The sequence below is a fragment of the Drosophila mauritiana genome, chromosome 2L, assembly GCF_004382145.1.
Source record: "Drosophila mauritiana strain mau12 chromosome 2L, ASM438214v1, whole genome shotgun sequence".
In the NCBI taxonomy this organism is placed as follows: Eukaryota; Metazoa; Arthropoda; class Insecta; order Diptera; family Drosophilidae; genus Drosophila; species Drosophila mauritiana.
The window spans coordinates 18,130,520-18,157,505 of record NC_046667.1 but is presented as its reverse complement, the minus strand read 5'-3'; the positions used below and the strand labels follow the sequence as shown (position 1 = coordinate 18,157,505).

Below are 26,986 nucleotides of genomic sequence, written 5' to 3'. Positions count from 1 at the left end.
CCTAGTTATAAATGGGATAACACTTGTCTAAATACAGCCGAACAAGCAAATAATTAAACTATAAATAAACAACAGAAACAGACGTCAACGAGTGCGATTGTGGTTATAATTTACGCTGAATTACTTCAAGGGGACAATAAAAGCATCAAGAAAACCCCACATTGGCAATTAGAATAAAGTGGGGAAAATTCTGAATAGCTCTGAAATTAATAAACGTTTAATCGCATTCAAGAATGCACGAAAAAATGAGATTTTAGTAAAAAAATGTGTTTTTAAGACTTTAAAATATTTTATAAAATAATGTGCTGATACAAAAGCAGAATGTCACTCTAAGGATATGTTTATCTATTTATTTGTCCTAGAATGTACCCTGCACAGAAGCCTATTTTAAAAGTGATTTTCTTTAAGTTGCATGATAGTAGAACACCGAGACTTTGTCTCGATCGCAACCGGTTCACATGGATGTGGTTACATAGATCGAACTTGACCTTTTCCCACCGCATCTGGCTGCAGTGGATGCACATTGGCCGCTTATGTCACCATCGAGCATCATTAGCATAGTCGTTGAAACAATGCCGGTTGCTAAGTAGCTGATGGTAAGCCGCTTACCCCTGACATGCTGCCCCCCTTCCCTTGCAACTTGGCTGCAAGTGGCTTCGATTCTCGCCACTCGCGGTCTCGTGCCACATTTCGACCCAATTTCCTTTGGGGCACGTTTCTGGGTTGCGCAACCCGCGACTTTTCCCCTTCTCCCCTCGCGCCACTCCGCATTCTATTACAACTACTAATTGGATTAATAATGACAGACAAACAATGGGGCAGCAGCGCCATGTGCGAGAAATGCTCAATGGCCAGTGGGATTATGTAAGGCCCATTGGACCGCCTTCTATGGCCAACGGAGAGAAAGAGCTGTCAAAATCTAGTCTTTATTAGCTGCTGGCCAGAAATTGAACATGGCAAGACAAGACAAGAAGACAAGCCATTTGGCTGCTCAACTGATCAACTTTCGATAGGGTCTTTGGCCTAATAGGCAGTTCTCTGAATAGACATTGATGGAATGCAGAGTGGGATAAATTTCGATGTGGAATGATATTTAGATAGATGTTGAGTGTATTAAATGAACTGTTTTAAAACTTTTACGAATATTTAGCTAAGATATTTGTGCACCAACTAGTTGGTACATATACGAATAGTTCCCTTCGCAGAAGCACAAGCCCAACTTCTCTAAATTTCTTTTAGACAAGGTTTTAACCTCTCTCTTGTTAAGTGGATTTCCTCAGAAAGCTAATAAATTAATCTCTCCCCTCCGCCAGAAAGACAATTTGCCACATCCATTGCTCTTAGCGTCGCAGACCCCGACCCCCCAAAAGCCCCACGCTTGCCCCTTCAAGTCTTGTGGCACACAGCTGGCGGCAAGCTCACTTTGTCGTAAATAAAATGCATCCTCCGAAACTAAGTTCACTTGCCAACACTTTCGCCAGGAGAAAAGGGGGCCACTGCAGATTGGACGAATTTTTCCTCATAATTAGCCGAAGCGCCTAAAAGCAGGCTAAAGTGGCAGGACCGAGTGAAAGTCGCTCTTTGTCTCCTAATGAGCAAAGACAGAGAATGAGAATGCGAATCAGTGTGAGCCCTCGAGGGCGCAAACTGGGATGAGACTATGAAGCCGACTCGCTGCAAAATGCCATTCCATATGCCGGGCCATTTTTTATACAATATATAAACTGCATATATTGTTGGGGGTCTCTTGGAGGGGCTGACCCAATTCGAAGGGACAAAACCGCGCCCCAAAAACTAAGCATAATGAATGGCAGTCCTCTAGGTCTCTATCTCCATCTCTCTCGGCAGCCATCGTGGCCTCTCTTTCCGCTCTGCACGTGCTGCCAAATATATTATTTTGAAATGACTCTGCCTCACCATGTGGGCTCGTCTTTGTGTCTTGCTGATTCAAGGGTGTTTTTTTGGTTTGGTTTAAAAAATTTGGGTCAACGGTGCGTATGATAATTCCTGCATTTGTCTGTGTAAACCGCAGGAATAACAACACCAGCAACAACAAGTTTGATTGAAATATGCACGAACAAGCAGCGGAAAGTGCTACATAGAAATGTACAAGTGGGAATCGGTTGAAAGCAACCCTGAAAGTGTTCCAAATTCGAAACACCCTTGTGGGGCTTAAATATATATATGTATATAAATATAAGTGAAATACTTTAGAACTACGATTTTGTCGATTTAAGCGATTAAAATTTCTGAAGAATCTCAAAATTTCGAGTAAGAATGCTGATTAGGCAACCAATTTTAGCTACTTCCCGATTTCGCTGGCCGGAAGTGGACTCTCATTGTGTCACCAACCACAATGACAAACTAAAATTGCCGCTTGTTTGTAAGGATATGAAAAGGGAAGCCGACAGTGCGGTACATGCAGCATGTTGACAACGCCATCAGCGAATCCTGACAGGATAACAAAAGCATACCTAAAGCAACTACAACGAGCAGTACAACCACCACTGTGACGTGTGACATGCACGTGCGTCAAATTCATCATACGCCCTGGTGGCACACCCCACAACCCACCACCGAGCGAAAGAGACGGCATGAAATGGTGCTAGGAGGTCCACCTTCGGGCAATTATACAATTTGTATCCGTATGCTTATGTTAATTCGGCAGAGTGTCATGCCAGAAAACAAGATAAAAGTCGAACTGCATGCGCATGAAACTTCAACTTTACCGTGCTTTATTTTTTATATCTTGCAGATACTTTAGCTCGCTGCAACTTTCGACTCTTTCAATTTGTTCTCCACAAAGTTTTCAAAACTTTTCCCAGATACAACTCACACACAAACAATTTGGCACCCAGTCACCTTCCAACCCCCCAACCCTCGCCTATTTTATCTATGCATCCTAATCTACCCCTTCGCTTTATCATACAGTTTCCCAAGGATTTTAAGCGATTTTTAATTAAAATTATGGTGCGACCAGCTGACGCCTGAACTAACTCGAGCCAAACAAACAAGAATGGAAAATTAAAAGTGGAGAAGAAAAAGGTTTCATAAGCAGCAAAACACCGTAAGACGATTTTTTATGAGCACAAGAACCCGCTCGATGACATCAAAATGATAAAAGTCGAACAGCAACAAAGGCAACGGAAAGAACAGAACATCGAGGAACTGACTCAGCGAAGAGTCAACAACAACTGACTGCCCCAACAAATTGCAAAATAAAATAAAGGTTTGGGGTAAAGATATATAGAAATACGTATGAACACTGAAAACAACAGGGCTGCAGTTAGACATTTAAATCAAATTAAAGCCGAACTCTACATGATAATAATTAAATTAATTAAGACTTAAAGCGGTTAAAAGGAAAAATGGTTTTAATTTTATATTAAATTTTTTTTTAAATTATATGTAAATAAATATTTCTTTTAGTGAGCGAATTTATTGCTTATTTCTCGATTTTCTCCTGTGTAGATATTGTTGATAAGTCCTATAAATAAATGCAAGTTTCAAATCGTTAGCGCCAACCTGTCGAATCCATTGATGAGCTCATAACTTGCTGGAAAAAATAAATATGAGGGAATCGAAACTAATCGACAGCGATTTCTTTGTATTGCTCGGTATTAAGTCCGAGGAAGCCAAGGGTATTGGTATTTGGAAGGGGGTTTGGTCTAGTGTTTGGTATTAAGATAGGTTATCTAAAGTAAACACAAAACCCCCTTACGACCCCACCCCCCCCCACATTGATATTGATACGCATAGGAATTGAATTACATTTCCAAGTCAATGTATTTCTTTTCTTCGGTTCTAACTTTGCTCCATTTGAGTTTTCGCTGATAAAGCAATCGTCTTGTGGTTACTACTAGTCTGGCTGGTAGTTATGAAGTACTGTGTTTAGTAATCGTTTTTGGGGTCAGTAATTTGGTAATTGAAAATCACACAAAGCATATATACCGAGCAAAATGGGTCAGCATAATAACAATCATGCGGTGGCAAAGGAAAAGAACAAAAAGCGTTAGAACTGTTTATTGGAATGCCAAGGAATGACAAAGCGAAGCAGATATGATGGAGCAGAACGACGGTGAAGATATAACAATCAAAGCCACAGACAATACAAAAACTTTTCTTAGAAATTGGCTATTAGCTAGTTCCAGACCAGACCAAAATGGCTAAAAATTGCTATTTCCAACAAGTGGAACTTGAGATCGTATTTTGATAAGATTTGCATATCTTTTGCGGTTATAGTTTTAGTTTAACGAACTTGGTCTACTTTTATCGCAATCCAGATCGTGGTTTTAAACAGATTTTACCATAATTTTAAACAGAATTGGTATATTGAGCTCAAAATGTAAAACTATATATAAGTAAAGTCATTTTCTGTTGTGCAAACATAATATGTATCGCATGTATTATGCTGTCAATATGATTGAATGCTCGAAATATTAATAGATTACGTGTTTACATTTTATGCTAAACATGTGCATCATACTTCTATTTTTGGTTTTAATGATTCTGCTAAATTATTGCAAAATATTATTAGTTTGGTTTGAAATCTAGAATATCTTATTACTACAATGAAGTTAAGAGGATGTTTTCTAAATGTTTAATCCTTAAGCATAGCTTATCACTTTGCAGCGATTTGCAAGGTGCATTAATCATTAATTGCCACCTAAGGAAATGGTTGGCGCTTTTCCGCCTCTTAAATAATCAATCTCATTGATAACTTGAAGGCTTTCTGCCTCTGTGGCGTTGATGGCGCCTTGATAACTTCATCACCGCCAGCATAATTCATTTCACTTTGCGTTTTCACAGCCTTTGCCATGTAAATGATATTTTCGGTGTGTAAGCTGTGATAAATGATACAACGACTGACTGGGAGGGAGGGAGATGTTTCTCCAGCCGGAGATGTTTACCAAAGCTATCTTTGAGTGGCTGGGCGTGGAGTTGTTTTTTTGTATTTTCGTTTTGAATCGGCTTGGGAAAGTTGTGTGTGCGTGTGTGTTTTCCCCTTGTGATCCCCTCGGGATTATGCTGATGAGAAATAGAGACCCGGGTCAGCCGAAAAGGTTAACGAAAGAAGTTTGCCCGGCAATCCAGCGTTGTGTGTTATTTTCTGTTTGCCAAACTTTCCATGGGCTAGCTGATGTGGATCTGAATTGGCATTTAATAAACTGTCATTATTACTTGACTCTTTTGAAAAGGGGTGCTTTGACACTTGGAGACACAATAAAAAGCCAAATATAAAGAATAACCGAACAGCCAAAGAGTTTGCGACAGCAGTCAGTGTATGAAAACATTTGCTTGCTAGACAGTAAAAATCATGTGCAATTTGTCATTGATAGGCGACACTGAAATCGGATTCCTCAGCCCCCCCGAAAGCTAACCATTTTTGTTTATTTATTCGAGTCTGGGGCTAAACTTCTGCGGAACTCGTTTGTCGGCTGGGGACAGCTGAGTTGGCCATAAAGGCAAGGGAATCCGTAGCGCAGCAAGTTCTCAATCTCAGCCCGAAAATCAATTTCTGTATCTTCTGTTTTAACACTTCAGCGAACATGGGAGCCTTGGTGATCCGCCCAAAGGAATCTAAAACTAATTTAAATAAAAACCAATCTGGCATAATTCGTTGCCTCTGTGGGTAAACGACAAACTTTCAACCGTAGGACGATTTTCATTCTTATGGTGACCCTCCAACCACGTTTTCGCTTTCGCTGAACTTGAAGAAGATTAGAGGAGGAGTGGGAGCAGCAGGAGGAGGAGCCATGTGGCTCTGCATGCTGATGACTATCAAAAAAATCCAAAAGGAGAGTCCTTAAGCCCCGACACCCATCAACAGAGCGCAGAAAACAAAGCACAACACACATAAAAATGTGTAGGCACACAGAGATAAGCAAACATTTTCGTTGCCTTTCCTTTATTTTCCATTTCCACACACAATGAAAAGCGAAAGTGGAAATGCGCTGGTGTCTGCTTTCAGGCCTTGGCTGCGAAATGTCCAAAGCACGTTGTTGGGCACAATAGAATCGCTTATATAGGTCGAAGTCGCCAGTCGCTAGTTATGGGGCCAAGAAGAACCATAGACCATGGACCATAAAAAATTACAATAAACAGCAATAGCAGCCGCCGCAAATACAAATGAAAATGGCAGAGAAAACTCGTGGAATTTATATTGGCCGCAAATAAATGGTTATGCCGGACAGTGGACAACATACAAATGAAACGGACTGTCCACAGTAACTTCTCCTCGTAGATCTAATAGCTACATTCTGTCTAACATCTATCTGTCCGTCCTTTTCTCACTCCCTCTCGTTGTGTCGGGAAATTAATTTGCGGTTTTCCATGGTATACGTATTTCCATTTACTGAATGGAAATTAATTAGCCACGCACGGCTGTCGAATGCTGCATGTGGTTGGATGGCTAATAACCTCTGACTTGGCCAAGAAATTAGATTCTCCTCGCTGCAAATGAATCTCAATATTGGCTAAAGGCTGCAATTGAGTGCGGAAGAAAAGGAAAGCGAAAATGATGCCCTTCGATATTAATGGACGATGGATTTTCGGTTAATTAAACCTAAGTTTGTATGTGAAGTGTATTTATGGTGGGAATAGCTTAATAAATGTTTTTATGATCAGTAACTCAACCATCTCTTTGCATAAAATAAAATAATGATTTTTGTTACTTGTAATATAAATTTGAACTATTTCTAATGTTAATAAAACAATGTTTATATTTATCCTCAGTTACTCCTTATTTTTGTTGTCAGTGCAGCGACCCGATTTGCAGTTTTGCATACAACTCTTATCGGGCGCTGACTAAAGCTGCGCACAAAATTGATAAACTGGTCGTTACTCCGCTGAACTCTATAAAACCTTCGCCAATTTGCAGAAACCACAACACCCACTCCAAAAAACCAACCCCTTCGAACTTCCTCACGCCCAACATATGGCCCCAAAAGTGGGGGTCAGGCGCTGGGAGACCCTCGTTTTATGGGCTGATAAAAGGACTTGGCAGCAATCAAAAACCGCAAACATGTTAACCGTTAATGCCCCCAGACACCTATAAGAGTGCTCAGTCCTTTTCCGGGTACCGAGGTCCTGGCTATAAATGCGCCAAATATAAATTATATTTAAACAAAATGAAAAAGGCACAAACCAGAAAGGTACCATCCGGTTATAGGCCGCTCTTTCTGCCAGATCTCAATAATTCAAAACAATTTCGTTTTATTGCCGGCACTTTTTCGGGGGCTTTCATTGTTTGGCTCGCATGGGGAGGGGCGGGCGGTATGTGGGCGGTAAGAGCGGGGTGGGATTTGTATTCCCCTAGAACGGTTTAACCTCAACAGAAGCATATTGACCCCGGCCAAAACATGGTCAACCCTTTTTAACTCTTGCGAGGGTCGCGTGAAAGCCAACGCATAAAACGAATGAGGAATTAAAGATGTGCACAGTGAAAAAAAGATATTCCCCAAATATATTTTAAGTTTTTATTAGGAAACATTTGCACAAAGTAATTTACTTAGTAACTCTAAAATTTAACAGGTTCAATTATCTATCCCTCTCACTTCCTACTTCGTTTTTAATGATTAGGCCTGTATTAAATTCGTCTGTGTGATAATATAAATGCATGTGGGGAATCCCCCGCAACTTACCGTTACTCGGTACGCGGGTCTGATGAAGATGAACGGGTTCGTAATCCTTTTAGCGTCGGTTTAATGAGAAATTCCTTCACAACCACTGCACACACACACTCAGTCCAGCGGAAGGACACACACGGGCAAGCACTGTCCTTTTAATTATCCCAAAAAAGGAGTGTGTGCAAAAATATCTTTTGGCACCCGATCAAATTGTTTTTATTGCCGCACTGGTCCGGCTTTATAACCGTTAATTGCCGTTTGCTATTGTGTTTTGTAATTCGCAATTTAATTCAATCAAAAGTCGTACAGATTCAATTGACACACAGTCACTTCAGCATTTAATTAGTGGCCAATGCTGCTGCTGTTATCGCTCTTATTAAGATACAACGTGATAAAACGGCACCAGTATATACGCGCACCAAAGACGAAAAAGTCGCAGTTACCTTACGTCCGCACGCCACAAGATTCAAAAGCCGAATGCCGATGAATGGCAGGCAAAACAAGTGGCGAACTCCCGCCGCCGTTGCTGTTAGTTCCGGCTAACAGCACGTTAACAGAGTCGGAAAATGTTACCGTTCTCTCGCTGTACCCATTAATCGTAGGAAGCAGGGGCATATTCGTTTAAGAAAAACTATGTAACATATAAAATAAATAAATATATTAAAAAAAAATAAGCATTATATCTTGGCCATTGACATTATTAATATGAAATAAAAATATATAAATAAAAATAAATAATACAAACGACTACTAATTTTAATATTTAGTCTTGACAGCTCACGAGTTTTCTGATTGATCACAGCTCGCGTAATTATTGTGAATTATTGTGAAGTGGAACCAATGGACGTACCTTAGATTCTAAATTACAGAAGGGCGTTTATATTAAATATGAAATAATTTATTGATTACTAAATATTTAAATTGTATTTGTTACATTTTGATGCATTTTGATACTTTCTTATTATAATCAACTGTGCGTTTAAAAGTTTGAGGGTTTCAGATGAATAAAAACTTTAATAATAATTTTATTCACTTTAGGTTTGTTTTCCATTAATTAATTTCACTTCGGTATTTCTCGGGCAAAAACAGATTTGTATCGTATGGTCCAAAGAAAGGAATGTTCGCTAAGGGAAAAAAGTTGTTAGATATTAGACCCCTATCAAAAAAACCCACATATGTATGTATGTTGTCTTGAACATCGTTATCACCTTTTAAATAAGCATTAAAATTTGGAAATAAATTCCGGAAAGACGGCGCCTTGTGTAAATGTGAACCTATTTGGTTAAGCCTTTTATGGGCACTTTGAAAAGTGTCCTAAATTTCGCATGTTCATTAATAAATCGGCGCCATAAACTTCTCTTTAAACAGTAGCTACAAATTATTTAAATGGACGCAGGACGAACGCCGATGGTAAATCGGTTCAAAAATTGAATGTAATTAAAACCCTGGCCCATAACAAAGGGCAACTCTTTCAGCTGTAAATGTTTACGCAGGCCAAAAAGGATATGACAATAACAACCACTTGATGCACATAGAGAAAACATGTGTACAAAAACCATATTGGTATTGTCTGTCATATAAAGCGATTTTCGTATAATGTAAATATAAATAATAATATTTAGTCACCTGTTCCTTAAAAAGTATCTATATATAGAATTCATATATACGTACTTACAGTCTAAACACACGACAAGATTTCTCGCAGTGCAGCGTTGTGGGTTGCGTTGTCAGGACGACCACATCGACATCGACACCGGCATTGGCCAAAGCAATTGACAAGTTTCCAGCAGGTAAGCAATTGAAAACAGCAAAAACGACGCGGAAAACGCTGAAAAGGAAGAAAACTCTGCTCTGGAGATAGGAAACAAGGACGAGGACCCAGCACCTGCAGAAGGAGCGGAAAATTGCGGGACAAGTGTTGTGCGAATTTCGCGGAAAGCCAGGAAGTGGGCAGGAAAACGGTGCAAGGAAACTGAATAGCTCGAGAGGACTCGCAGCTGGAGAGCTATTTGAATCTGAATCGGAATCCGGGTCCTCGCAGCTGGTCTTGGCCATGAACTTCTACGACGAGGAGATCACAATCGGCGGACCCGACTCCAAGCACCTGAGCAGTGTTCAAATGGAGTCCCGAAATGGAGGAACAGGCGGTGGCAGGGGTGGTGCAGGTGGTGGTGGAGCAGGAGCAGTGGGCGGAGAAGGAGGTGCCACTGGAGCTGTACAAAGAGCAGCCGCGGGCAGGCATCGTCGAATGGTGAGTGGTAAAGAATTTCCACGGCGACGAAAAGAAAAAAAGTATTAAGGCGCAATTTAAATAGGAAAAATATAAAAATTTTATACATATATATTTTATACATCCCTCGAAACAAAAAAAGACTACAAAACTAAACAAGCTTTCATAACATTCCCATTCAGCAGTTCCAAAACAACTCTACTGATGACGATGGTCTGCTGCAGGACATCATTGATCACGATGACGAGGCGGAGGACAGCGAGGATGACGACGACAGCGAGATGCAGCTGCCCCAGGGCATGACCATGGGCGTGGGAATGACGGGCCTGGTGCCCGGGCCGAAAATGCAAAAGCGGCCGGGAAGCAACCGGAGTTCCAAGCAAGTACCGGATGACACACTGAGCTCGGGCAGCGAAGAGGCAGCAATGGGTGGCGAAATGGGATCCGGAGGAGCCAGAGGCGGAGCCAAGCTACCACATCACAAGCTAACGCTTCCCACGAGGGGAAGTGCTGGTGGAGCAGGAAGATCCGAGCGGCAGGATGAGCAATCCTTTATCATGAGTCCCGAAAAATGGGAAGATCTGTCCGTGCCCGGAGAACTCAAGGAACTCTTTCCCTACATCGTGAAATACACCCCACAAACAATCGATACTCCGTTTCACCTGCAACCTTTCATCCCAGAGTTTGTGCCCGCTGTGGGCGATGTGGATGCCCTTCTGAAAGTCCAGGCTCCGCCACTTCTGCAGCCCCAACGCCAGAAGGAGCTGAACGATCACTTGGAGAAATTGGGCTTATGGTTGCTCGATGAGCCCTCTGGCGCTCAAAGTGAGCCCAGTCTGCTGAATATGAAACTTCGCTCGGTACTGAGTGGCAGCATGGGGCGAAATCCGCGACATGCCTCCTCCGCATCTCTGGTTCCCACCGCCCGATCGGGCAAGGATATAGAGAAGTGGATCACTGAGGTGGAACAAGTGCATATGACGCAGTCAATGTACGATGCCCAGCCCAGAAAGGACATAGATGTCCTCCTGGAGGATTGGCCGAGATCCTTTGGCGATGAGGAAACCATTAATGCCCTTGATCAGGCCTACAGATCCTGTCTACAGCAGAATATTTCAGTAGCGGAATATGTGGGTGTGCTTTGCGAGAGATTCGGAGTGGAAGGACCTCTGGAGTCGCAGGCGGACTACATCCACAATGTCCATACACTCTTTGCCCTCTACTTGGCCGCCAGTCAGGCGTGGGAATAATAAAGGTATATAAATCATTTGAACATCAAGGAAATCAATACAAATTTTTTTCTTAAAATATATGTATTTAAGCAAGTTTTAAAGTTAATAAAATACTTATGCTTAGAGCTTAAATTTTACTATTAAATTATGTATTGTGTCTACTAAACAAGTGTAATAGAGATCCACACACAATTATACCTGACTGCAAAGAATAATTGGTTATATAACTTATAATTCAATTTAATCAAATATTCATCGGGCATGGTATATATTTTCTCAGTGCATCGGCTGGTAGCAGCCCCACTAATAACGCTAATGGCTTCGATTAAGTGACAGCCAGACGGCGTTTGTTTGCCCCTCTCGATGGGGGATGCCCCCAAGTCCTTCCCTTACTTTTCCCTTTGTGCCAGGACCTGGCCTTAAATCGCCCGGAAAACGGTCAAGCCATGGTCGTGGAGCGAAGGTGCAATAAGTCTGCTGATTGAGAGCAAATACGGTTGTTATGAGCAAAATGGGTGGCCAAACAAATTCTAACCAGCATCACATCTGTAAATGTCATAATCAGCAAGTAAACGACTATTCAATTTGTCAAGCTCTTTCCAGAAAACATTTACCCCCGAGCATTAAGTGATTTATGAGTGAAACTAATTTTAACTTTCGCAAAACTAAGATATAGCAATGCTTTAAAACATAATTCGGGGAGGTGCCTATATACTTTTGTCTGTAGTACCTACCATCAACAAATTAATTTGTTTCACCATATTTTTCGCTCTTTTCGACTTGCCAGCGGGCAGTCGCGAATTAAATGAAAATCTCCTCGAGGCGCCAGACAAGCAAGTTGAAAGAATTCCACTACAGAACTTAAAGGCAGGGAAAAACTTGAAGTGCAATATTCAAATTGAATTGAAAACGATGGGTGTTGAAGTGAAATAGTAAATAGGTGCATGTCCTGTTAGATGCACAAACTGCATGCTTTGCTGTAATAATCATTCGGCAAATAGAAAGTGATTTACAAAAGAAACAATTGCGGATCCGTTCAGCTTTGGTTCTCAACTGAATACCCCACTTAGACGGCCGGCAGTTTCGACCATCCCACTTCAGTCCATAAACCAATCATGCACTTCATCAAACACACAACAGCAGCAGCAGCAGAAGCAACAGCTCCGTCAGAACGCAGCAGCCGGCGATGCCTAATTAGGCCCGCTTAAGACAACACACTGACCGGGCCAAAAGCAATGGAACCAGGTCCGATGGTCGATGGTCTGCCGGAAACAGCCTTAATTATGCGTAAGCCGTAAAGAGCCCATTAATGTCATTTTCGTTGCATGGCCAAAGGACGCTGGGCGTTGGGTGGTGGGTGGAGGGTGTTGGTATGTGCTTGGTGGGCGTAGGGCGTGACAAACGCAAGTTTGATCAAGCGACCATTCGGTACCTCACTAATCAAGCGTATTCTGCAACTTGGCTGATATATTTTTAGACGCATCACAGTTTGTTTCAGTAGACAGCCACTCCCACTCTAACGCCCACAAACATTTAAAAAGGGTTTTGACATTTGTTTGCAAGAAAATGTTGAAATCACCTGAGCAGAGGGTATCTGATATTGGAAAATATCTACTATAGCGTTGTCTCTGTTTTATGAAATTTTAACAATATAAAATGACTTAAAATTATGTTCATGTTGACATCTTCGTCATTTTAAAACGGCAATGTTAAAAATAAATAAGTGCTTATTAATAATATGTTGTGATCAATTAAGAATACAAATTTATTTTTTTTTTAGTTTTCCCAATTCAAATTATTTTAACATACGGTTACAAATTTGAACCGAGCACAGTGTGGTTTTTTGGTATTTTCTAAATGTAAACTTCTTATATATATGGTATTAAATCAAAACTGCGAAACGGTAACACACAAGCAACACATTGTTTTGTTGATTGTTTTTAACTTGCAATTTGTGCTGTTTTACTGAGTAAATGAATCGGCCCAGTGATTGGGATGATCCCCAGGGACCATGCCGCTACTGTGAATTGCCGGTGGATGACGACAACTACCTGGAGTGCCAGGAATGCCGGCGGATGGTCCACATCAAATGCCTGCCGCATGCTTGCACGCCTGGAGATCTTTTATGCGACGTTTTCTTCGAGTTCACGTGCGTCAAGTGTGTTCTGGATAAAGCAAAGGAATCGGCCGAGCCCACAGATATAGAACCCATTAAAGAAGTGATCGTGCGCCAAAGGATACCTTGGCTGCTGGTGCTCACCCTAACGCTCTACAATCTGTCCATCAAACAAAAGGGCTTGGGACACCATGGATTCTTCCATTGGCGCACGCACATTATCAGTTTTGTGGACAAGAACTGGAACTTCATATTCGGTCCCAATGTGTAAGTATTCGTAAAGGTATAATTTTCGGAGACCACATCCAATTTATTCCCCTGGTTCAGGCGGCGTCGCAAGCAATGGACTGGTTCCGTATCCGGCGCTCTGTCCCACAACAGTCCGGAGTACTTTCAGTCCGGTCTGGATGTCTTTCAGGAGAACGGCTGGTGGAAACTGGCCAAGCCCTTTCAAACCCCAAGAAGCGTTCTCAGAGAATGTAAGTGCCATTTAAGTTAATGAAATAATATATCTCACAAGTCGCCACATTTCAGATGAGAAAAAGCAACAGCTGCGGCTTCAAATGCGTATTGAAAAGCGGTTGCCCGCAGCGGACGAGACCAGCTGTAGCAGCGAGATCTCAGTGACGGATCATGCCCAGGATAACCCATTGCTTATTAAAACGGAAGCTGAGAAACCCAATTCAACTGAGGGCTGTGCGCGAACCATGTAAGATAATTAGATTTGCGTACAACTATGCGTACCTTTCATTAAAACCTTTCATTTGTATTGCAGTCCCTACATGGGCCGTCTGCCAAAAATACAAACACAACCTTCGTCCTTGTTACAGGAACCGCTTCCAGGGCCACCAGTTCTTCAAGAAAACATAGCGCCACCAAGTCAGGAAGAGGAAGAACCACAGAATCAGCCTATGAGCATGGTCCAAGCAGGGCTGATGGATTTTCTGGCTGAAAGTTTGGAATGCGATGATTTTACCATGTTTGGTAACCTACGAAGCATAATGCCCCCACCCATGATTGGAGCGGGTAAAAGTGATTTCTTCATGACCGAGCCGTTGCTTCACGCACCTTTGAATAATGAAGGTCTTTTCGAAATGGATACAACTTTTGCCGTACCGAATACCACTGATGAGGCCAAACCCGAATCAACTGAAGAACCTGCAGCCGAAAGCAGCGAGGAACAAAAAGAAGACGAGGCAGAAGATGAAAAGCCAGAGGAGGACGAATCACCAGACTATCAGCCACGCATTGTTCAGGTTACAAATTACCAGGCGCAAGAGGCAAGCGAAAGCATCAAAGAGGAACCACTGGAAGAGATAATGCAAGATGAAGATGTCATGACAAATAGCAAATCATCTATGCTAGAGCCTTGCAAACCGAGTGGATTTGTCAGACAACCACGGCGAAATTGGCCTTGGCTGCAGGAGGCACAGGATGCCGATGACATGGCCATTCCCAGCGAAAATCTCAAACTAATGAATGCATACGAAGAACAGAAGTTGTACCAGCGACTCGATAGAATATTCGCACTGGAGCATCAATGCCAAATACCCATACCTGCCTATGTGCGGCGCCTATATCGAAAACTTTCTCTTCGAAAATGGAAAAGGGACCACAATCGCCACATATTCAACTTGGACGAGCACATAGATCCCCTGGGAAGAGCACGCCTGAAGATGCTGGGTCATCAGAAGGCCGAAATTCTCGACAGATATCAGTTGTTAGCCCATTCACGACAAGATGCAAGGAGCTCCTTTCACGCCCGCCTGGCGGGATGCACTCAGTACGAGCTCTTTGAATCGCCCTACTCTCAAAGAGTTCTTCATCCATTCATCTTTCGGAGCGAAACGATGGCTCCTCCATGGCTGAAGCTTATGTGCGAGCTGCAGCATCGAGTAAACGGATCTCATCCCACAAGATCTACCATCGACTTCTGTTTTGTGAGACCGCAGCATATTCCGGCGGTAAACGCATTACTCCAAAGCACTTTTTGGCCAAATATTGATGGTTGGTTTCATGATTTTATGTTAGCTTTTTCAATGTTTGAATTTGTATGACCTTTCCCTTTTAGTAAGCGAGTGTCTCAGCTACCCGGACTACAGTGTAGTGGCGTTGTACAAGAAACTGGTCATCGGTTGCGGATTCCTTGTGCCCGACGTAGGTTACAACGAGGCCTACATCTCATTCATGGCGGTGCGGCCGTGCTGGCAACGCAGTGGCATCGCCAGCTTCATGTTATATCATCTTATCCAGACATGTATGTCCAAGGACATAACGTTGCATGTTTCCGCCACCAACGCGGCAGTCATGTTGTATCAGAAATTCGGCTTTAAGATGGAGGAAATCATCTTGGACTTTTATGACAAGTATCTGCCTCTGGACTCGAAACAGAGCAGAAATGCCTTCTTTTTGAGATTACAAAGATGAGACCTGTTCAAATAAATGGTTTATAAATCTAAAGTTTCAAAGAACTATTTCCAAAGTGAAATTTTGGTTGCCAAGGCATGGCTTTTGGCATACCCAACTTTATTAGTTTTAACTTTTAACCTAAAGTATTTCTGCTTAGAATGTGCCAAATTTAGGCGAATATTTTTTCCTCCCTGCGCTTTTTGGTAACAACCGTGCCCGGCTTGTGCTGCGCTTCCGGATGATTCATTAGCTCCGGCGGACAGGTCGAGACAGGACTTGCAGACACACATTGCTTAAGATCGTAGAACAAAGCACTATCGTCCTTGGTGACAAACGAGATGGCACAACCGGTTTTGCCGGCACGACCCGTACGACCGATACGATGTGTGTAATCCTCGATGGTCTTGGCCATGTCATAGTTAATAACCAAGGACACGTCCTTGATGTCGATACCACGACCAGCGACGTCGGTGGCCACCAGAATGTCCTTTGCGCCTGACTTCAAAGCAGCCAAAGCATACTCTCTCTGCTCCTGACCCTTGCCACCGTGCAATGTGCACGAGTTGTAGCCCAGTTTCTCCAGACCCTTAGCCAGAACATCGGCGCCCTTCTTTTGATTAACGAAGATAATAACTGGTGGATCGATTTTCCTCGAAAGAATCTCCATGAGCTTCTTGCGCTTGTCGTTCTCGCCCATCATGTACACTATTTGCTCTGTTCTCTCTGTCGGCTTGCCAACGGATCCGATGTAAACCGTTGCCGGTCGCCGGAGATACGTGCGAGCTAATCTTTCCACAGCCGGAGGCATCGTTGCCGTAAACATCACGGTTTGGCGGTACTTCTTCTTAGTGTAGAAGTTCTCCATGAGCTTAGTTTCATCCTCAGCCTCCTCGGTGTCGGGCTTCAGGTTGGTGACGGGCATGTACTCCAAGATCTTTTGAACATCTGGCTCGAAGCCCATGTCTATCATACGATCGGCTTCATCGAGTACAATGTATGTACATTGGTTCAGCACCAAATACCGATTTTCCAGCACATCAATGAGACGACCTGGCGTAGCAATGACAATCTCGCAGCCCAATCGCAGGCGGAAGCCCTGCTCCTCTCTTGACAAACCACCCACAACGACCACAGTTCGTATGCCCAATGGTTGTCCAAACTTGGTTGTTTCCTCCTCGATTTGCTGGGCCAATTCACGCGTGGGAGCCATGATAATGGCATAGGGCCCTTGGTCCACATCCTCCAGACGCTCGATCTTGGGCAGAGACTGAATCCAAGAGAGCAGGGGTATGAGGAATGCCAATGTTTTACCGGAACCGGTCTCAGCGACGCCAATAATATCTCTGTTCTGCAAACCAATAGGTATAGCTTGCCTCTGAATGGGCGTGGGTTCCTTGTAGCCCACTTTGTCGATAATATCGATGATCTCCTTGGGAAATCCGGACTCATTCCAACTTCGGATGGGATTGGGAATTCTCCCACCCTTAATGGTGACATTGTAGTCCTCCCTGAAGATACGCCAGTCGCGTTCAGTCATTTCATCATTCTCCTTTTCGGACCAATGTCGATCGTCCCACTTCTGTTTGTCCTCCTTGCGCTTCATCTTCTTTAGTCGCACTTTCTCCTGTTCCTTCTCAGCCTCGGTTCGCCTTTTTTCCAGAAGATCTCCATAAAATTTGCTCTGGGTACGTTTTTGCTCCTTGATATCGATGCCGGCCACATTTCCTCTGCCAAAGAATTGCACATGATGGCGTTCTTTGTAGAGATTGTTGTAGTCAATGGAGGTATCTTCTCCAGCATCCCAATCAAAAACGAATTTTCGGTCATTGAGTCGGCGAACACGGCGCTTCTTTTTGATTATGCCCAGGTAGCGTTCTCGGATGGCTTCTAATTCCTTTTCCTTGTCTTTGTGGGTGAGGTCTTCAGCTCGCTTGTCATCGCCACGTTCGCCTCTGTCGTTCCTGTCGCCTCGATCCCGACCCCCTCCTCGTTCCCGCCGATCCGGTTTGGGTGGCGGTGCCACGATTGCCGGCGGCGGAGCTCCCGATGCCATGGCCGTGCCCATAGAGATACTGACCTTGCTGGCGGCCGCCATTTGCTCACGGGCAGCATCATGGGCAGCTCGCTGGCGCTCCACTTCCTCCTGGCGTCGCTTGATGGCCTCAAGGGCTCTTTGCTCCTTGGTGAGGAAAACTGGCTTGCTTCTGGCTTCCTCTTCGCGTTTCTTTTTGTCCAGCAGTTCCTCCAGCGAAAGCGGCTCTTTCTTCAGCTTTGCCTCCTTGCCGACCTGTTGCTCCTCGTCGTCAACAATCAAGGGTTTGGGTGGAGCATCGCCATTATCCATTTTGGCCTTCTTTTCCACACCACCTCCTCCGCCACCACCGGCGCCACCACCTCTTTCTCTTGACCGCTCTCGGACATTATCCCTAGGCCTTTGACGTTCGGGTGACCTTCGCCTGTTGCGATCCTCTCTGGAACACAAGAGTTTATGAGTTTATGACACTTATTTTACCATAATTGAAAGAAAAACCTACCGGGAACGCGAACGACGTTGGCGTCTGTCCTTCTCCCTTTCGAACTGCCTATCCCGCTCCCTCGCACGATCCCTCTCTCGCTCTCGATCCCGCGGATTGCCCACAGCCGGTCGATCCTCCCTGTGACGCTCCCGCGATCGTGAGCGACGCTTTTTATCGTTAACCATTCTTTCTTTCCAAATTAATTAAAAACTTGTAAACTTTTTCGGCTTTCGGAAATAAACAGCTGATAATGGGACCGTACCATATATACCAATGGAAACCACTATCGGTAACAACACACTTATCGATAACCTCGCTTGGGTTTTTAAAATAACAGTAAAAACGAATCAAATAACCAAAAATTGTTTAAGCTGTTTTCCCCATGACATTTTTATATATCTAAATAAACTACAGAAGTAAATTGAATAAGTCATAGACTTCAGTTTTTTTTAAGCAATAGTTAAATCAAATGTGTTGAATTCCACTTCGTTAAACATTATTGTCAATATTCAAGACGTCTTTTTTATTTTGTTTGTAGCATATCGACTTGGGACTTGAAAATAATTATTTACCAGTTCGGAATTACATTTAAATTACATTGCAAAACAGAAAATTGTAAAATTTTGTATCCGGAAAAGTTGTAGGTTTAGGCATCTACCCAAAATTGAGCAGTCACATTGATTCCTTGAGAAAACTGGCTCGTGACATTGACCTTGGCACTGATGAATCCTGGCCCACCGGACCACAAGGTGGAGTACGGTCCCGAGCTGTTGGTAAACCTATCAGTTATGCTAATGTACCGAATGGTTTTGGTGTTGCTCTGGCCCTGTTTAATAATGAATTATGATAAGAAGGTTAAGAATATTTCTTCATAAAAGATATAATTCTACTCACCGCCAGTGGGAAACTGATGATACTGCTCACATATTGGTTGGCCTTCTTGTAGATGGTCACGTTCTGAGTGCTGGCCAACTTACTGCTGGACAATTTGGCTCCCCAACTGGCATTTGCAGCGAAGGCAATGGCCACAATAGCCGAAAATACAAGAGCGATTTGCAAGGCCTTCATTATATTTGGTCAATGAAATATTTTCCAATTGGGCTCTCACTTTTATAGAAAAACGGACCGTAAAAAGCCAAAAACTTATCTGTTTTGAAGAGCCATATTTTATTATCAATTTCTAAGAAGGCCGACCAATTAGGTACTATATTTAGAGACAATCAATGTGCTTGGTCATTCATTAAATGATTCTTCTTTAGCAGTCTTTTTAATTAGAGATATCTGGACTTGACTATTAACTTTGCGTACATTCATTATTAAGGCATTTATTAAGTTAGCTTTATCGGTTCTTATTGTTCTATTCATGTACCATAAAATGTTTCACCTTGTTGTTAAAACTATTTATTTGACACTGGTTTTACTATTTGATATTACATTAAATTAATTTTGATAGATTTGTTAAACCGACGAAATTTTTTATCCAACAACTGCAGATTTGTTATAAGACTATGATTTAAGATTTTAAAGATATTTGAATTCATATGCGATATATACTGCACAAAAATTGTAACAGTTTAGTATTTTTTATATTTGAATGATTAGTATATTAAAGTGCGCTGCCACATTATTTGAGTGACTTCAAAAACATGGTCGTAGAAGGGGTTCTGGGGGGTTAGAAGATCCACAAATACCTACTACATCGAAATTTCAAGTGTTTTATTAACTCATTTATAATGTCGTATAAGTCGTATGATTGCACATTATAAGTGCGCAATATGAAGCGCACATTCAGGCGTGATAAATAAATTTCTGTATACTATTTGCATGAAGAACCCCGTTAAAAAGTTTCTATGCCCTGCCCATGGTTGTGATTATTCTTATTGGTCTGCGACAGCTGGAAATTGTAGGCGTTCGTTGGAACGTCTTTAGTGTTTCCGGATTTCTCGCACCCGCACCACGGACATCGAGATGAGCGCCTCCGCGGAGCAGGAGACGGCTCCCATAGCTAATTCCCGTAGTGGTCGTACGGGCAGTGTTTTCCGCAGTTTCGGATCCTTATTCGGCGGCAGCCAAAACAGTGGCGATCGCCCCCACACCCCGCAGGATGGCGACGGATATGTGGAGTTCGGAATGCAGGACCCGGATCGTAGTGGCCGTACGCTCGGCACCTTTGCCGGAGTCTTCAGTCCGGTGGCTTTGTCCATGTTTAGCGCTTTGGTCTTCATCCGAGTCGGTAAGTGCGCGGCGATGACGTCACAAAACACTTGTTGTGATGGTCCGTTGATCTCGGTCTTTTCCACTATTTAACTCTCTTTGTTCAGGCTACATCGTCGGAAATGCGGGCCTGTATGTAACCCTGCTGCAGTTCCTCATCGCCTACGGAATTCTGCTCTTCACGGTGGCTTCGGTCTGCGCCATTTCCACCAATGGAGCCATCGAGGGAGGGGGAGTTTATTGTGAGTAACTAACTAATGTGTTAGAAATGGTGCACAAGTACTTTTTATTTCTCATTTATACATATTTTAATTTTTAATCTCTTACTTTGTTTTTAATATGTAAATTACTTTCTAATCTATATATGTACATATGTATGTATATAAATATGTACATTTATTGAAAGTAACCACCAAAGTTTTATTTTAATATATTTTGTGTCTTACAAACAATAATAATGCATGCAAAACTGCATTTTTTTAAGCCAACGACTTGTCAAATATTTTATATGGTAATTCATTTTACTTTTTTAGTAACTCAGACTATGAAATACTTTAAAAATAGACGGATTCGTTACGCTCTGCTTTGGTTTTTCTCGTTTACTTTCATTAAATCATTTATTTTATCACATTTTTTTGCAGTCATGATTAGTCGAACGCTGGGACTGGAGTTTGGTGGCTCGATAGGAACCCTCTTCTTCTTTGCCAATGTGGTGGGATCTGCAATGGCCATATCCGGTTGCACTGAGGGCATCATGGATAACTTCGGACCGCGTGGCCATTTTGTGAGCGGTGACTCCCACCTACCGGATGGGGATTGGTGGCGTTTCCTTACCAGCAGCATGATAAACACCCTGCAACTGCTGGTTTGCCTGGTGGGCGCCGCTTTGTTCGCCAAGACGTCAGTGATTATTTTGGCCACCGTGACCGTTTGCCTGTTTGCCACCTACTTTAGTTTTCTAATTGTGGGCGCCACCAATAACACGGTAAGATATCTTTTAGTACACAGAAGAAAAGCCTTATGTTTCCATGCATTGATAAGATTTTGTTGCACTATTTACAAACAGCTACAAACAATACACTTCATGTATGCATAAAATAATTAGAATTGTATACAACAAAATAAGGGGAATAATACATATGTGAGGCTAATAATTTTTCAAAGACCTTACATTTTTTAACAAACTTTTAATAATTATATGATATAGTATGAAATGACTTTTTTTTGCTGTGTAGCTATTGCTCATTGAGGAAAAGACCTGTTGTTCTTATCAATTTAAATGTGATACTGATATCTAGTCTATCTTGGGATCAAATCGGGCTTATTATAAATATTTGGTCAGGACTTACTCGGGGTGATAAATACTTGGTTGGAATTGGACACACATTTTATCATTTATGTGTGGCATTTATAAGGCTGATTCACAAATCTTTTTTTAATTACATTACTTAAAGGCGATTTAACCGAAATGTTTTCCTGATAATTACAAGTATTTGATATTTGAATCATAATGGGTCCGTAAATAGCTCTATGTAACAAAAATTAAATGTATTTTGTAGTTTATTTGGGAATTATTTTGCATGTGACATAAAAATATCAATGATTAAAAAAGGATTATCCACAAAGATTAGATGTTTATCTCAAGGTTGGCCTTCAAAGCCAATTATTTAAAAAAAAAAAACTATATTTTCAAGAACATTTTATTTAATACTCGTAAGGCAAACAGACTATAAACTGAATAAACTGATAAGAATGTTTGAGTCATGAAAGAGCGTGCCGGGCTGCAAGTAATGAAAAACTAAGCATGTACATATATACAACCTTTCTGGCTACATCAACACGATACCTTAACACTTTTCTTCTATTCCAGATACCCGTTCCTGGGGACAATATTTTATCGAATACCACAACTTTTCTCGACTATACAGGACTGAATGCCACAACGCTGCGGGATAATCTTGGATCCCACTATGGTCGCGATTACACGTCGAATGGCAAGCAAGTAGACTTCTCCACCACCTTCGGTGTGCTGTTTTCCGGAGTCACTGGCATAATGGCGGGTGCAAACATGTCCGGAGAACTGAAGAACCCATCAAAGAGTATTCCCTATGGCACTCTCTCGGCGGTGGCGTTTACCTTCGTCTCCTACATCATCCTGTCCTTCCTCATGAGCTGCACGACTCCGTACTTTACAATGCAGAACAATTACCTGTTCCTGATGCCCGTGAATCTTTGGCCTCCATTTACGGCGATCGGCATTTTGACCGCTACCTTTTCAACAAGTCTAAGCAATCTGATTGGATCTAGCAGGATTCTGGAGGCATTGTCTAAGGATCAAGTGTTTGGCAGCCTTCTGAACTTTGTGATTCATGGAACTTGGAAGGGCAACCCCATTGCAGCGGTTGCGGTGAGCTGGTGTCTCGTGGAGTGCATTCTGCTGATTGGATCCTTCAACATCATCGCCCAGATTAATTCGGTGCTCTTCATGCTCTCCTACTTAGCCACCAACCTGGCTTGTTTGGGCATTGAACTCACGGGAGCTCCAAACTTCAGGCCCCTATTTAAGTTCTTCACCTGGCACACCTGTCTGGTTGGATTACTGGGCACTCTGATCATGATGTTTGTGATTAACTTCATCTACGCCTCTTCGTGCATTATACTGTGCCTCATCCTGGTGATTGCTTTACATTTGTTCTCGCCTGCCACTCAGGCAGCTCAATGGGGCTCGATCTCCCAGGCTTTGATGTTCCACCAGGTGCGGAAGTATCTGTTAATGCTGGATCCCCGCAAGGATCACGTTAAGTTCTGGCGTCCGCAGATCCTACTGCTCGTGTCATCGCCACGTTCGTGCTGTCCACTGGTGGACTTTGTAAATGATCTCAAAAAGAGCGGTCTGTACATAATTGGTCATGTCAAATTGGGTGACTTCAAGGGCATCGAAGATGCCGAGGACAACCAGCAGTGGTGGTCATTCCTAGATCACATGAGAGTCAAGGCCTTTACAGAGGTCACTCTCAGTCGGAGCATCCGCGAGGGAGTCCAGCACCTGATTCGCTTATCGGGAATTGGAGCCATGAAACCAAACACGATTATCTTGGGTTTCTACGACAGCGAGGCCCCCAGGGACTTTTTTCAAAAGTGTGTATTACTTTTTTATCTGCAAGTATTACAAAACTTATCTATGTACATTTTTTCAGCGGTTCCTCCCCCTATAAAACCGATGACTTTAACAATGGCGAAATTCAAAACTTCCCCATTCGTCGGGATGGCGATCCGAAGCAATTCCAAATTCAGGAGTACGTTCAGATCCTGTGCGACACCCTTAGGATGAAGAAGAATCTGTGCTTGTGCAGAAATTTCCAAAGATTGGACAAAAATTTTATTTCCATGTGAGTAGAAAATTCACTTTTAATTCTTGAGCACATTTTTAAGTACACATTATTGAATGCAGGAGCAAACATGTGAAGTACATTGACGTGTGGCCCATAAATATATTCAATCCAACATCTGGAGATCCCTTCGATATGGTGTCTTTGTTCATGATGCAATTGGCGGTGATTATGCTGGCCAAATGGAAGCATCTGAGAGTGAGGATTTTCCTGTGCGAGGCCAACGACGAGCGGACAGTGGGGTAAGTGAAATTAATACAACATTTTATAAACATATAATATATTTATCGTCTATTTTACTCAGCACTTTCGACACCCAGACCCCACAAATTGAAATATTCTCGAAAATGAAGCTGGAGCAGTCTCTTAAGGAGCTGCGCATCACAGCCGACATTGTGGAGATCCAGGAGTGGAGCCGGGACACCGACTTTAGCCGACATGCCCGCACCCTCAAGCAGTTCACCGCTCAGGCGGACAATGTGGTGCTGGAGGATGATGACGAGGTGGGCGAGGAGACCCTGAATCGCTCCCTTCTCTACATGCAGCGTGCCAATCAAATCATACGCGAACGCTCCGATCAGACGGCATTATCGTTCATCTATCTGGCCGCTCCGCCGAAGCTCTCGGCGCCGGATTTCGCGCAACGCAGCGCCAGCTATATGGAACTGCTAACTGAACTGACCGCCGACTTACCGCCCACCATTCTCGTCCATGGTGTCAGCACTGTGACCTCCACAACGCTCTAGGCTTCGAATTGGAGATATTCGCGTTTCCATGAGTGATAAAATCCGGAGTGCAACCGGATTAAACCAATTGTGAGGGTGTATTTTCAAAATTGTGTGCGTTTTTGTGTGCTCGTAGCTTTATCGAGTAACATTATACATTAGGGTGAGGCGATTAAGTTGGAATGCACATGTCGCCGATGCCGAAAGGGCAAGCATATAACTCGATTATTTGATTGTAATTACTTAAAAATTACTTACATTTTAGACATCTAAAAACTGCATCGCCTCACCCCATAAAAGTAGTATGCCTTTAGTTTGTTAATTTCATGTTGTAGCTAATTTAATATTTATTCGCACAGTTTGAACAGTGTCGTAAATTCCGAATCAAAATTTGTAATCATATCAGAGTACTATTGCAACAATTTAATCGAACCCACGTGGACCATCCAGCAACTGATAACTAATATCATATTCAAAACTCATCCCCAACGGAACTCACACCGATATTAACCACTTTGTGATTGATTATAAATATCTACTATTACTAATTCACGATTAAAGACACCACAGGACAAAAAGTATTACATAACCGCGTTCCATTGTGGTTGTAAAATTGATGATTTCATATTGCACTTAGCTTGTAATCCATTTTTGGAAGACCTTCACAGCTCGGACGGACATTGATCGATTGTCGTAGACAAGTGTTTTGCGTGTGTAAACTTTATGGAACTGTGACCTAGCTAATAATACAATAATTGATCACAGCATTCATTGTAATCGGTTCTTTCCAATATTTTAAATAAAGACTTAGCGATATGTATTTATGTAAATGATATTGAATTTTTACTGGGTCTTATACAAAATCGTATATTCATTCATATATATAAAAACTAGATTTTCAGTTATTTGGTTTCGCTATCAAAGGGCGAAATGGATTATATGAAGCGATATCCTGTTCATTGTTTTATTGTTTCCTTATCGAAGCATCCATTAACACTTCCCCTTTTCAAAAAGGCGGCTCTTATCTGGCTTTAGCTTTGTTTGTGAATCGCTTACCGCTACCATTAACTGCTTATTAAGATAGGGGAGCGGGTCACGTGTAAGAGGACACTGATTGCCCAGCAGGAGCATCTAGGAAATCAGGAGCAGCGGCAGACGGTCAATAGAGTCATAAATGTCACCGGGGATACGGTTGGTCCTGTTGTTTCACTATTTATGTGATGACAATTTATGATACCTATCATTGAAGGTCGGCGTCGCACTCGGGATTGGCCCCGATTACCTGCCCGTGTCCTTTCGAGGATCACTCTCGTTTCTGTAACTGTTTTTATCCCGATCACCTCTCAAGTGTCAATAAATTCCAATAAACACTCGCAATTGCCTGACACTTTTCGGGGCGCTATCCTTGGCAGCCCAACGGACATTTTGTTGATAGTAAGGACTAGCCGGCCTGGTTAAACATATATCCTTATTAGACCTTGAAGTGTGCCGTAAGTTATGGCATGAGTTTTGTGGAACTGGGATCTAAGCAAAACATTTAAATATTTATAAGTTTTACTTGTAACCTTTCTTTAAAGCGAAGGAAACTATTTCTTGCCTAAGAAATGATGTACGCCCTATACATTTAAATAAAATAATTACCAGCAAAGTTAATTATTAAGAACATTTAAAGTATGCAATTAAAAATTATATTCAAATTCTCCGCTTTCGCCGGAAACATTCATTTCAAGTCCTTGCTAGACATACTGTCTGGAAATTTTTGCACATCTGTGACCACAACGAATTTACTTGGAAACAAACAAATCTTCGTATATAATAATTCATAATTCCAGATTATTACATGGTAATTATGCTCAGGACAATGGAGTTAGGTCTGAACCATTTCTGACCAACAATGGGACCAAAAACAAAGATCCATTGTCAGGCATTGCAATACAAAGAGTGGAATCAACAAGTGTTGGGCGAGAAGAGATTCCCATGGAATTCCTGGTGACTCCGGGACTCTGACTTCTAATCTCATTTTCGCAATTTAGCGCCAACAACTAATCCGCAAAACGAAAACGATTAATCTGGCAGGGAAAACCCAGAAACACGCAACAGCCCGACGTATCCGAGATTATCATCAGGTGACCTATTGTTGGCCAGAAGAAAAGAAACAAACGGCTATGGATATGGAGTGCGGAGAGAGGTTCCCACTTTCAACCAGAACCGCCCACCAACCGACTACCTATTGTTGCTATTTTGACAGGATCGAGGTCCCAGGTAGCGCAGAAAAATGCTAATTGGAAATTCCAGAACCTCTTTTCGAAGGCGTTGCAGATCTTTAGGTTATCCGCGAACCTTTCTCCCGAAAATATTGCAGCATAATGCCTAATCCCGGCCAGGATTTCAACTAAGCTGCGGTCGCGTGGCACTCTTAACAAAGTGAACCGATCGAGCGATCGATCGATCCATCAGCTATCATCATCACCGTCAAGATCAAACGTCAGGATCCTTTGTCGGCTCGGGACTTTGTTCCTTGACAATT

General features: G+C 42.4%; 6 protein-coding genes across 9 annotated transcripts in view; 3 read left to right on the top strand and 3 right to left on the bottom strand.

Moving 5' to 3' along the window:
- LOC117139810 overlaps nt 1-8,096 on the bottom strand; it is a 39,412-nt gene extending 31,316 nt beyond the window's left edge. For all 3 annotated transcript variants that reach the window (XM_033302442.1, XM_033302458.1, XM_033302449.1), the window contains exon 1: nt 7,644-8,096. The gene's annotated coding sequence lies outside the window, so the exon portion shown is untranslated. The remainder of the gene's footprint in view (nt 1-7,643) is intronic.
- Nucleotides 8,097-9,361: 1,265 nt separating this feature from the next.
- Nucleotides 9,362-11,178, top strand: LOC117150819 (intraflagellar transport protein 46). 2 transcript variants are annotated; one of them, XM_033317880.1, is made up of 3 exons: nt 9,403-9,418; nt 9,490-9,879; nt 10,041-11,178. In XM_033317880.1, exons 2-3 carry the CDS (start codon nt 9,682-9,684, stop codon nt 11,106-11,108), a joined length of 1,266 nt encoding a protein of 421 aa, XP_033173771.1. In that variant the 5' UTR covers nt 9,403-9,418; nt 9,490-9,681; the 3' UTR covers nt 11,109-11,178. The 2 variants fall into 2 exon arrangements, with proteins under 2 accessions (XP_033173772.1, XP_033173771.1); XM_033317881.1 differs by having other exon boundaries at nt 9,362-9,879; nt 10,044-11,178.
- Nucleotides 11,179-12,994: 1,816 nt separating this feature from the next.
- On the top strand, nt 12,995-15,677 carry LOC117139520 (cysteine-rich protein 2-binding protein). Its single transcript, XM_033301884.1, has 5 exons — nt 12,995-13,473; nt 13,534-13,685; nt 13,741-13,915; nt 13,982-15,213; nt 15,278-15,677. The coding sequence occupies exons 1-5, from the start codon at nt 13,064-13,066 to the stop codon at nt 15,631-15,633; spliced, it is 2,325 nt and encodes a 774-aa protein (XP_033157775.1). The 5' UTR covers nt 12,995-13,063; the 3' UTR covers nt 15,634-15,677.
- A 3-nt stretch (nt 15,678-15,680) lies between these two features.
- LOC117139511 (probable ATP-dependent RNA helicase DDX23) lies at nt 15,681-18,388 on the bottom strand. Its single transcript, XM_033301872.1, has 2 exons — nt 18,150-18,388; nt 15,681-18,086 (listed from the first exon to the last, which is right to left on the bottom strand). Exons 1-2 carry the CDS (start codon nt 18,314-18,316, stop codon nt 15,785-15,787), a joined length of 2,469 nt encoding a protein of 822 aa, XP_033157763.1. The 5' UTR covers nt 18,317-18,388; the 3' UTR covers nt 15,681-15,784.
- A 376-nt stretch (nt 18,389-18,764) lies between these two features.
- On the bottom strand, nt 18,765-19,199 carry LOC117150474. The gene is made up of 2 exons (XM_033317372.1): nt 19,026-19,199; nt 18,765-18,957 (listed from the first exon to the last, which is right to left on the bottom strand). The coding sequence occupies exons 1-2, from the start codon at nt 19,197-19,199 to the stop codon at nt 18,778-18,780; spliced, it is 354 nt and encodes a 117-aa protein (XP_033173263.1). The 3' UTR covers nt 18,765-18,777.
- Nucleotides 19,200-20,012: 813 nt separating this feature from the next.
- Nucleotides 20,013-25,289, top strand: LOC117142112 (solute carrier family 12 member 9). Its single transcript, XM_033306004.1, has 7 exons — nt 20,013-20,364; nt 20,453-20,587; nt 20,987-21,330; nt 22,216-23,483; nt 23,543-23,734; nt 23,797-23,976; nt 24,039-25,289. The coding sequence occupies exons 1-7, from the start codon at nt 20,100-20,102 to the stop codon at nt 24,478-24,480; spliced, it is 2,826 nt and encodes a 941-aa protein (XP_033161895.1). The 5' UTR covers nt 20,013-20,099; the 3' UTR covers nt 24,481-25,289.
- Nucleotides 25,290-26,986: the final 1,697 nt, after the last annotated feature.

What these genes read in the sequence shown, in the direction of transcription:
- LOC117139511 (XM_033301872.1), bottom strand. Translation starts at nt 18,316, where the DNA reads ATGGTTAACGATAAAAAGCGTCGCTCACGATCGCGGGAGCGTCACAGG. An exon ending in CAACGTCGTTCGCGTTCCCG is followed by an intron (nt 18,087 to 18,149) that starts GTAGGTTTTTCT and finishes CTTGTGTTCCAG; the next exon opens with AGAGGATCGCAACAGGCGAA.
- LOC117150474 (XM_033317372.1), bottom strand. Translation starts at nt 19,199, where the DNA reads ATGAAGGCCTTGCAAATCGCTCTTGTATTTTCGGCTATTGTGGCCATT. An exon ending in TCATCAGTTTCCCACTGGCG is followed by an intron (nt 18,958 to 19,025) that starts GTGAGTAGAATT and finishes ATTATTAAACAG; the next exon opens with GGCCAGAGCAACACCAAAAC.
- LOC117142112 (XM_033306004.1), top strand. Translation starts at nt 20,100, where the DNA reads ATGAGCGCCTCCGCGGAGCAGGAGACGGCTCCCATAGCTAATTCCCGT. An exon ending in CGAGGGAGGGGGAGTTTATT is followed by an intron (nt 20,588 to 20,986) that starts GTGAGTAACTAA and finishes ATTTTTTTGCAG; the next exon opens with TCATGATTAGTCGAACGCTG. An exon ending in CCCAGGGACTTTTTTCAAAA is followed by an intron (nt 23,484 to 23,542) that starts GTGTGTATTACT and finishes ACATTTTTTCAG; the next exon opens with CGGTTCCTCCCCCTATAAAA.
- LOC117150819 (XM_033317880.1), top strand. Translation starts at nt 9,682, where the DNA reads ATGAACTTCTACGACGAGGAGATCACAATCGGCGGACCCGACTCCAAG. An exon ending in CGGGCAGGCATCGTCGAATG is followed by an intron (nt 9,880 to 10,040) that starts GTGAGTGGTAAA and finishes ATTCCCATTCAG; the next exon opens with CAGTTCCAAAACAACTCTAC.
- LOC117139520 (XM_033301884.1), top strand. Translation starts at nt 13,064, where the DNA reads ATGAATCGGCCCAGTGATTGGGATGATCCCCAGGGACCATGCCGCTAC. An exon ending in AAGAAGCGTTCTCAGAGAAT is followed by an intron (nt 13,686 to 13,740) that starts GTAAGTGCCATT and finishes GCCACATTTCAG; the next exon opens with ATGAGAAAAAGCAACAGCTG. An exon ending in GAGGGCTGTGCGCGAACCAT is followed by an intron (nt 13,916 to 13,981) that starts GTAAGATAATTA and finishes TTTGTATTGCAG; the next exon opens with TCCCTACATGGGCCGTCTGC.